The 10,470-nt window shown below is 43.1% G+C and overlaps 1 protein-coding gene across 3 annotated transcripts in view; it reads right to left on the reverse strand.

The window, feature by feature from the left end:
* Positions 1-10,470, reverse strand: part of LOC144696481 (SLIT-ROBO Rho GTPase-activating protein 1) — a 248,875-nt gene extending 238,405 nt beyond the window's left edge. For all 3 annotated transcript variants that reach the window (XM_078567814.1, XM_078567812.1, XM_078567810.1), the window contains exon 1: positions 10,387-10,470. In XM_078567814.1, the coding sequence (XP_078423940.1) occupies positions 10,387-10,453 (67 nt within the window). In that variant the 5' untranslated portion in view covers positions 10,454-10,470. The remainder of the gene's footprint in view (positions 1-10,386) is intronic.

Consider the following 10,470-nt stretch of genomic DNA (forward strand, 5'->3'; position numbering starts at 1 on the left):
CAGCATATCTTCAGCTGCCTACCCTTAGCTCTGGAATTTCTTCCCTAAACCTCACCATTTCAATCTCCTTTAAGAAATGTCGTTAAATCTAACTCTTCGACCAAAGCTTTTGGTCATCTGTCCTCATATTTCCTTACGTGGAACAATTCCAAATTTTGCCCCTGGGTTAAGGCTCCTGGGAAGCGTTACTACAATAAAGCCATGACAGAAACGCAAGTTGTCGTCGTCTCCTCTGGTTACTGGCCCAGCCACTTGTGGAAAGTTTCTCAAAACCCCTCATAATTTTGAGTACTTCTATTCAATCTCCCCTTGACCTTCTCTGCTCTAAAGGGAGGAACATCCCAGCTTTTTCTAGTCTCATCGCATAACCTTTATCTGTGGTAGCATTCTGAAAAATCTTCATTGTGAGCTCCCCCAAAGACTTGACATCCATCCTAATGTGCGGTGCCCAGAATTGGATACGATGCTCCAGCTGGCCCATGGCCAGTGATTTATAAAGGTTGAACATGACTTCCTTCCTTCCTGGCACTTTGGCTTCACTGACTTTTTCAAAGAAAAGACACACTGAATATTTTGTAATGCTTCTCCTCGCTCAAAGAAATATGGTCGGATTTTCTGTAGGCTTTGAAAACAGCGGGCGGGATCTGGATGCAGAAGCCCCACCCCCATTTCTGACATGTCCGATTTTTGCCTACGAGGGGGTGTGGGGGGGGGGGGGGGGGGGGGGGTGTGTGATTCACACAGGAGGGAAACGCAAACTCAGCAGGGCCATTGGACCTCGGTGCTGAGTTCAAACAGACTCCATTTTGGCTGCTCCAAGGGCCTTAACCCACAGTGCAGGAGCCGGGGATTGATGGAGGAGATGTAAACGTTCTGGAAGGGTGCATAACTCTCATGATCTGTAGTTTTTTAAATGCCCTGCTCTTTAAAACTTTTTTTTAAAAAGAAAATACAGCTGTCAGAGAGAATTGAAACAAACCCCTCTGCTGGACTGTTTTGATTGACAAGCGGGGAATTAGAAAATAACCAGGAGCATCTGGTCATGCAGTTCCGATAGCCTATGGAGTAATATCAGCAAAGGGTTCTCTATCATTATGTCATTATGATTGGGGGAGGGGGGGGGGGGCATGAGTTGGCATGGAGGGTGAGAGTGCCATGTGGGGTGGGGCATAAGTTGGCATTGAGGTGTATGAGTGGGCACAGGGTGGGTAAGGGGTGAGAGTGTCGAGGGATAGAGGGCCTAACATCATCTAAAGAGAACCAGGGTGGGCATTCTAACCAGCCTGCCTCAGCGCTCACCCACCCACCCCATGCCCGCCTATGCCATGCTCGCCTTCCAAAGTCTACTTGAGCCCGACTTGACCCTGCAACCCCCACTTGTACCACAACCCCTGGGGCAAAAAAAAAGATAATTTGGAGTACTTTTAAACGAGGCCTGTCCAGTGAGTTAGGTAATTTCTGGGCACAAGCTACCCATCTTGGTCGCCATAATCTGGCCTTTGGACTCCCTTATCAATTAGGTTTTTTTTTAATTACATGGTTATAGATTTAAATGTTAATCAAACTAAAGAAAATCCATGAATAATTCTCATATTTACAAGAACATTACTGGTGAAAGCATGTATCATTACTGGCATTTATAAAGAAAAAAAATCAGGAAATATAATCGATTAGTTATCCTGTCAGAGAAAAGCTGGGCAACTTCCACATCTGTTGTGTAGCAACAATGATTCTCGAGTTACAGTCTCATTGTCAGGCTACGAGGTCAAGCAAAGCTGAGCCCTCAATAGCCCTTTCTTCCCCCCCCAGCCCCAGGAAGTGTTTGAATGCTGCGCATTAATAAAAGAACAGCAGGAAACATGCAATACACAAATACAGCTTAGTTTATTAAATGGCACACTGAATGAGCACAGGTGGCCACTGGAGTTCCCCACATCAGCAGGATGTGCCACCAAGGTCGTTCTACCAGGTGAGCAGCACAAAACACTCCTGGCTCCAGCTCGCTGACCCGTCTCATCAAGCCTGAGAAATACACATATCGTTTGAAGCTTTAACATTGGACAACTGAATCGGGATTAACCAATATCCAAATAACCAGGGACTTGCTAAATTAAGCCAGAATCATAGAATCCTTGGTGTGACTCAGCTGGCAGAATTCTTGCTCCTGAGTCACAAGGTTCTGGGTTCAAACCCCACCTCAGAATCTGAGTGCACACACACGGTTTGAGCACACAGATCAAAAATAAAAGCTGACACTCCAGCACAGAGAGAGCACCACACCGCCTTTCGCATGAGGTATTAAACTGAGGCCCTGTCTGCCCTCTCTGGTGGATGTAAAAGATCCCGTGGCAGTACTTTCAAGAAGAGCAGAAGAGGTATCCCTCGTGTCCTGGTCAATAGGTTTCCCTCAAACCAACAAAAGCAGATGATCGGGTCATTATCACATTGCTGTTTGTGGGAGCTTGCTGTGCACAAACTTTCTACACTGCAGCACTTCAAAAGAACTTAATTGGCTGCAAAGCACTTTGGGATGCCATGGGGTAAAGTGCTTGGAGGTATCCGGTACTCGTGGAAAGCGTTCTCCAAATGCAAATTAGTCCCCTCTCCTCCGCTCAAAATTGCGCAAGATGTTTTTTTACAAAAAAATGTTGCTACAATCTATTTCAGGACTAGGGGCCTGACTGTTTTACCCTGTGTTGTCCAGCTCCAGTAAAAACAAAAAAATTCTGCAAACACACAACAGGTCAGTCAGTATCCACAAAGAGAAAAGGCTGGTGATGACGCATTCATCAGCACAAGCTCTGACGAAGGGTACGAACCTGAAGCCTTGTTACAGATCTGGAATGCACAGCCTGGGAGGGCAGGGGAAGGAGGTGCAATAGTAACGTTCAAGAGGCAATTAAATGTAAAGTTAAGATGAAAAATCTGTAGGGCCCATAGGACTAACTGAATAGTACTTCCAATGAGCCAGTACAAGCACTATGGGTTGAATGGCCTCCTTTATGCAGCATAATTCTAAGACTCTAAATGGGCCAGTTCTCTGGCTCTCTTTTCAGGATACTCCCATCTTAGAAACTGCTAATGATTTAGAAAACCATTCTGGACTCATGCAGCTTTAATGAAGCAACACATCAGTTAATATAGAGCCACATACAAAACTTGGCAGTCATGACCTCTGCAGTAATGGAAGATGTGAGTTCCAACAGCAAACCTCAAAACAGAAGAAAGTTCAACCAAGGGAAAAAAAAACATTTTTAAAAATACTAGAAGCTGATCCAATTCTGTAACACAACAAGAGCGCACAGAGCTACATCAAGCACAGGAGCAGGACTGGGGATACATTAAGCTGTAGCTCAATGGGTAGCACTCTCACCTGTGGCTTGTGGATTCAGGTCCCACTTCAGAGACCTGAGCACAAAAATTCTCGACTGACACCGCAGTACTGAGGGAGTGCTGCCCTGTTGGAGGTGTCCTCTTCAGATGAAACATTAAAGTGAGGCCCTTTCAGGTGGACGTAAAAGGTCAACAGGGTGCGATTTTGAAGAGCAAGCAAGCTCTCCCCAGTGTCCTGGCATCATTTATATAAAAAAAAACCATCTGATTGTTATCACATTACTGTTTGTGGAAGCTTGCTGTGCACAAATTGACAGACGTTTCCTACTTTGCAACAGTGACTACAATTTAAATATACTTGATTGGCTGTACCACACTTTGGGATGGGATGCCCTGAAGTCATAAAGGGCGCTATATAAATGCAAACAAAACTGTTCTTCTAACTGTGGGGCAAGGGCGCAAATCCAACTTACACTGAAGGGATGAAAATCTCTCCCCGTTGTTGAAATCTTTGCTCCCGTTCACTTGGGACAAAGACAAATGGTTGGGGGGCAGAATCACATTTTTTTTTTTGCTCATGCGGATACATTTCAGTCCGTCCCCCACTTTCTTCCTCCCCTGGGAGGAGTGCGGGAGGGCAGGTTCTTCGCTTATCTTCACCTCACTGCGCACTGTGGAGCTGCTACCTTTCTTTCCAAAGGAAACCAGTTTGAAAGGAGTGGAAAATCCTGCAGCTGGCGATGGCTGTATCTGTCCTGGGATTGCTGGACATTGAGAAGAGACGATAAGATTGGAGTGGGGTGGGTGGGGGGAGATGATATGTGGCTCTATTCTCCAGTACACTTCGCTGGCAAGCAGAAAAACACCAAGGTTGAACTCGTCAGAAAAAGCAAGTTGCATGTTCAAGAGACTTGGATGACTACATGGGAGAGAGTGGCGGAAAATTGTCTTGGAATACTCCCAGCCATCTGTTATTCGCTTTGCACCAGGCATAGGTAGTGGCCAAAAATAAAGTTCCAAATTGTAGCACCAATGTTACCATAAGATATCAAATTAAAAAGTTCAATTTAACCGAAGGTTGTTCTATACCCATGCCAATTCTGGAGATAAAAATTTGAGACATTTCATTAAATGTTACTGGATTAAGGAGATTTATTTCAGAACAGATACTGCAGGACAAGAAAGGTCATTATTAAACCATCACCCTGTACTGCATACATGTGCAGGATAGGCATTCTGTACTCATTAATAGAAGTACACTTATCATGTTAATACTTATTCTTTCCCCATTTTGAGCATTGGCTGCTGCTACATGTACAGAATTGTTGTAGCTATGTAGAGATAGCCAAAAATCTGCCAAGCCAGATCTTGGGACCCTAGACAAATATTACATAAAAGCAAAATGCTGCAGCTGCTGAAAATCTGAAATAAAATCAAAATGCTGGAAATACTCCTCTGGAGGGAGAAACAGAGTTAGCGAGTCAGGCATCCCATCACATTGCTTCAGAGCTGAAGGAGGGCAGCAGAGCAATATTTAACTTGAAACATTAACTCTGTTTCTCTCTCCACAGGTACTGCCAGACCTGCTGAGTATTTCCAACGTTTTCAGTTTTTACTTCAAAATATTATTGTCAGCCTTGGCTCAGTGGTAGCACTCTTGCATCTTTTAGGGAACTGAATACTGTACAATGTAACGAGCAAGCATTTTATAAAAACCATTCTCAGTTACTTAAAATTGAGTTCCTCACAGGTGTTGGACAAACCACTGATAAAAATACAATAAATACAGAAGTCCAATATCCTCAAGTCTCTGTCCCTTGGGATCCCCTCACAGAATCTTTAATGATCCAGGGACCCTAGTTTGAAAACCTGTGACTTATAAATAACATAAAAAATACATTTATTGGGACCAACAGGATCATTGTAATGTCACCAGACTAGTAGCCCGAAAGGCACGGACTAATGCTTCGGAGACATGGGTTCAAATCTTGCCACGGTAGTTGGTCGAATTTAAAATTTAATTGGTTAATGATTCTGGAATAAAAGAAAAGCTAATCAGGGAACTACCCGAGAAAGAAATCTGCCGACCTTATACGATCTGGCATACATGTGGCTCCAGACCTACAGCAATGTGATTGATTGTGAACTGCCCTCTGTAGTGGCCTAGCACGCCATTCAGTCAGATCAAAACTGCTGGCACTGTCCCGTGTACCTACACCACACAGGCTGCAGCTGTTCAAAACAGTGGCTCAGGGGCAATTACAGATGGGCAACAAATGCTGGCCTTGCCAGTAGCACTCAGATTTCATGAAAGAATTTTAAAAATCCATTCAACAATAACTGCACTGACGTTGCAACCTGGTAAACTCTCTTTGGTATATAATTCCATCAGTTTCTAATAGTTTCATAGCAGTATATCACTTCAAAAAAAATAATACCATTGTGATCAAACAAGACATTACTGCTATGATAAAAGCAAAATACTGCGGATGCTGGAAATCTGAAACAAAAACAAAAATTGCTGGAAAAACTCAGCAGGTCTGACAGCATCTGTGGACAGAAAGACAGAGTTAACGTTTTGAGTCCGTATGACTCTTCTTCAGAACTGGCAGTTCAGAAGAAGAGTCATACGGACTCAGAACATTAACTCTGTGCCTTTCTCTCCACAGATGCTGTCAGACCTGCTGAGTTTTTTTTCAAGACATTATTGCTATTGTGTGTTGCAGCACTTAAGCATACTACATAAACTAACTATATGTTTTAAATTTGTATTATTCTGAGGATGAAATATTAAGATTGATAAATTACTGTCATTTCCACACAACCAGCTTCTGGGCTGGTGGGTGGGTCTGTGTGATTTGAATATCTGCAAGGTGTAATGGATGATGTGTGAACAGGACTTGGTGAGAATTAAAGCGGCAGAGTTTTGGGTGGATTCAAGTTTCTGGAGGGGTGAAGGTGCGAGGCCACCCAGGGGACAGTGGAATAATCATGTGCGGTGGTCACAAAAGCAGGAATGAGGGTTTCTGTAGCAGAGGGGCTGAAAAGCAGGAGTGGACACAGGTGACAACCCACCCTTCCTGGAACATAAATGGAGCACTTTAACAACAAGAGGGGGTGTGGGGGGGGGGGGGGGGGGGGGGGGGGGGAGAGGAATCTAAATGTACTGAATCACTTATTAAAACATTTCTACGTTATAAAATGCTGTGATAGTGAGCATAATGCCCTTGGAACAACCGAGCTGGCTAAAATTACTATGTCTTCAGGATCAATTCCATTACCACATGTGTACAAAAATAATGGGCTTTCAGCAAGTGCTATTACAGTGCAGCATGTGATAGAGTACTAGGTAAAAGATTGGCCATTTTGTTAATGGAATGTTTATATTTGCTATTCATTTTTTAAAAGCTTTTGAAGTGTAAGAAAGACCGTTGGCAGATAGGACTTCCAGTGCTGTAGAACTGAGGTTTTAATTTAGAACAGAAATTTCTGTAAAAAAAATAAGCATCCAAATCAATTTCTAAGCTCGTGTCTTCCTAAACACTGAGTAACTAGGCATGGGTGTACAGCAATGCAAGGGCATTGTTAAGCTACTTTGAAAAACAGCCTTTTCAGCTAAACAAAACGATCATTGTCTAATAGTGATCAACACCACAGTGCAGTGAAAAATAAAGCACTACAGTCAAAGCTTCGATGGTAATTCAGGGCAGAATGTAGGCACCGGCATGGTATTTATGAATAAGGCATTGCAATTTGCTGCTTGCATTGAAAGTCTATTCACCAACTGCAGTTCAACATTCACAAGCACATACTGTCGCCATCTCCAAGACCTGCCTAGTATAGCAGAACTGGACTTTACAAATCCGGCTCATTAAAATTATGAGGGGGTTTTGACACATAGCGAAGGTGCTTCCACTTGTGAAGAAGAGCAAATCTAAGGATCATCAACAGAAGATCGTCACAAATAGGGAATACAGGAGAACCTTCTTCACCCAGAGAGTAATTAGAATATGGAACTCAATGAGGCAAATGGCATAGATGCATTTCAGGGGAAGCTAGGGAGGGATATAGGAATGGGAGGCAGGAGGTGGGAATGGGAGTCAGGAGGTGGTTCTGAGGCACCATAAACACCAGCATTGATGTGATGTCTTGAATGGCCTGTTTCTGTGCTGTACATTCTATGTAATGCAACCAAAGTTTTACCTTGGTAACATTACAAAAAGAATCAGTTCCTTTGTTACTAGTGAACGTTACTTTACGTTGAGGTAACATTTTAATAGACTTTTTTTTAAAAAACAGAAATTTCTACTTATCAAGATAAAAGCAAAATACTGCAGATGCTGGAAATCTGAACCAAAAACAAAAATAGCTGGAAAAACTCAGGTCTGACAGCATGTTTTCTGATGAAGGGTCATACGGACTCGAAACGTTAATTTTCTTCCTCTCCACAGATGCTGTCAGACCTGCTGAGTTTTTCCAGCTATTTTTGTTTCTACTTATCAGTTGCTTCCCCAACCACCCTTCCCTCCACCATCACCACCACCGCCACCCTCACTGTGTAAAATTCACTTCTCCACACTCCTTACATACGAGGGGCTCGATTAAAAAAAAAACTTGTTCCTGTCAGCACTGCTTCATAACCAGCTGACAGGAGTGTTCACCGGTTTCACTTTCCTTCACTGTCTCTGCTACCTGTCCCTCCCATAGCGAAAAGCTTAAGCCTCCTGACAGCTCCAGATGATTTGGGGAGTTTTAATGTATGAAGAATCTGCGGCATGTATCGTGTTCACCCAGTCCCTGATGTAACATATCAGTGCACAAGCGCATGGGCTGTTATTTTCATCAGTTGACGCAGCTATCTCATGTTAGTCTTGCTTTTAAACTTGAGGTAATCATAAGTGCTGGAGGCATCATTAATTTTGAAATCAGTTAACCAGGAAATCAATTACAAATGATCTAGCTATTTTGATATTGTTAGTCAAACAGAACTAGCCGAGGTTGGCTCATGACTGACTAAAGTTTTAATTACAGACAGTAATGGCTTTGTTCAGAAACATTCCATTCTTTGCAGTGCACAGTGCCTGGGTGAGTTAAGCAGCAGGATTCACAGTGAAAGGGTTAACAGCTTTACAGTAAACCTGACATTTCAGTGCTGAAGCATACAAATGGAAATGCGCACACACACACACACACAAAGTCCTTCTTACTAACAATTACATTCCCAGGATGTGAATCACAATTGTAGTTTTGTAAAATAAAAACGTCTGATCCATTTCCCTGCTTTATCCCTTTTCCCAGTGTCTAATTTCTCAAAGCGATTTCATCATCACTTCCTGGAAGTTTACTCCCTGGAACCAGTTAATCATGTTTACGCTGGTTCCCCAGCTGAGCGTTTCCCTCCGTACTAGAGTATAAATTCACAGCCATCTGTACTATTGCAGACAGTCCATTTAAATGATTTACGGGTCCTTTTACAAAATGATTTGAATCCAGCAGTTTGAGGAGTTTTGCATTTTCGGTTCAATAGTTCAGACACAATCATTAGTACAATCCATACAGGGCCGGGAAGTGGGGGGTGGGGGGTTACTGCGTTACCATAAACATTAACCACTCCCCCCTCTCAAAACAGCAGTAGGACACAATGACCCCATTACTGTAGGCACGTAGGGAATACTCATCTCAGATAAATTTATACCATGTTCCAACTTCAGCAACATTGGGGACACATGTCCTACTTCTCCGCTGGTTTTAACCTGTTTGGAGCATATTTCTGTGCTCCACATGCACTTCTGAAACGACACTATACAATATAGTAGAACCACAGGAATTTCTCAATCTGTAAAAGACTAAACAGGTTGCGCTTTTATCTAATCCACTCTTGTGGTCCTTTTACACCATTTCTCGATACAAGAATAAAAAAAGGGGGTTATAAATCATTTGCCATGCTAAATTCTAACATTACAAGTAACGTATTCCTAATCCAACATTGCGTCAGATACTGAATTAATGAGTGAAAAGTTCTTATTATCTCAGTTTTAGTGCTCCCGTTTACCTCCCCCACTCCCCTTCTCCCGAGCCATTTAGAAAGGGAAAGGTTGTTAAACGCTATTTAAACACACACACACAGGCAACTATTGCAAGTCGCTGAAGCATGCCTCAATTTCCCGAAATGTGAGGTTATCCCAAAGTTTGACGAATGCATTAACCGCCTGTTGTGACTATTTCGGTCTGGGCGGGTTCATGTTCATGTACATGTACATGTCAGGGGACTTGCAGTCAGCAGAAAGCCTTTTAGTGAATCTTCGCCATGCTGAGATGAATGCAGAGGGTATATAGAAAGTTCCATTCGCCCCTGTTCCTCCCCCCACCCATCCCACGCGTGGCCTCTTAAGAGGCAGATCCCCCAGGTAGTGAATCAAGTCTCTGGCACAGAGACTGGATCCCGTTGAAAGGCGAACTTTGCTGGAAGGTCGCCAGAGTCGCTGGTTTGAACCATCTCCACGGCTGCTTCTGGGAATCACTGGCCAGAGTGCGAGCAGTCAAAGTAAAGCCGCGCCTGAGCTAAAGGGGGAGGGATATTAAAAAAAAACACACCAAAGCATTCGCCTTGTTGCTTTACAACGATGTGTTTCCAGGAGCGGATTTATAATTTGGCACTTCACTAGAAGGAAGCAGTTGTTTACAGAACCTGACTTTTTTTGTGCTTTGGGAAGGATTTTTTTTGGGGGGGGAGGAGGGGGTGAATATCTTTTTTAAAGTTCTCTCTTTAAACATTCTCAAATAATTCCGTGCAAAAAAAAAAGGGGGGGGCTATGATTAGATCCGATGCGAGAAGGAAGGGTTGACCCTCGCCTTTTGTACCATCGCGTCATGTCACACATGAAATCGGCTCCTTCGTTTGAATTGCAAATCCCTATTCAGGCAGACCTCTAATTTTTTAATAAACCGCTGCTTTGCACAAGCCTTACACGCTTCTCGTTCAAAAATTGCAAACGGATTAGCCGAACGACAATGCTCACACAATAGGAAACAGTAAAACGTTAACAATCTTACCTTTCACTTGGGTTTCGTATTCGCTTATGATTTCTTTATCTTTCTTATACCTGGTAGGGGTTGACATCTTTTTTCTTTCAGTTC

This window comes from Cetorhinus maximus, chromosome 22, assembly GCF_964194155.1.
Source record: "Cetorhinus maximus chromosome 22, sCetMax3.hap1.1, whole genome shotgun sequence".
Lineage (NCBI taxonomy): Eukaryota > Metazoa > Chordata > Chondrichthyes > Lamniformes > Cetorhinidae > Cetorhinus > Cetorhinus maximus.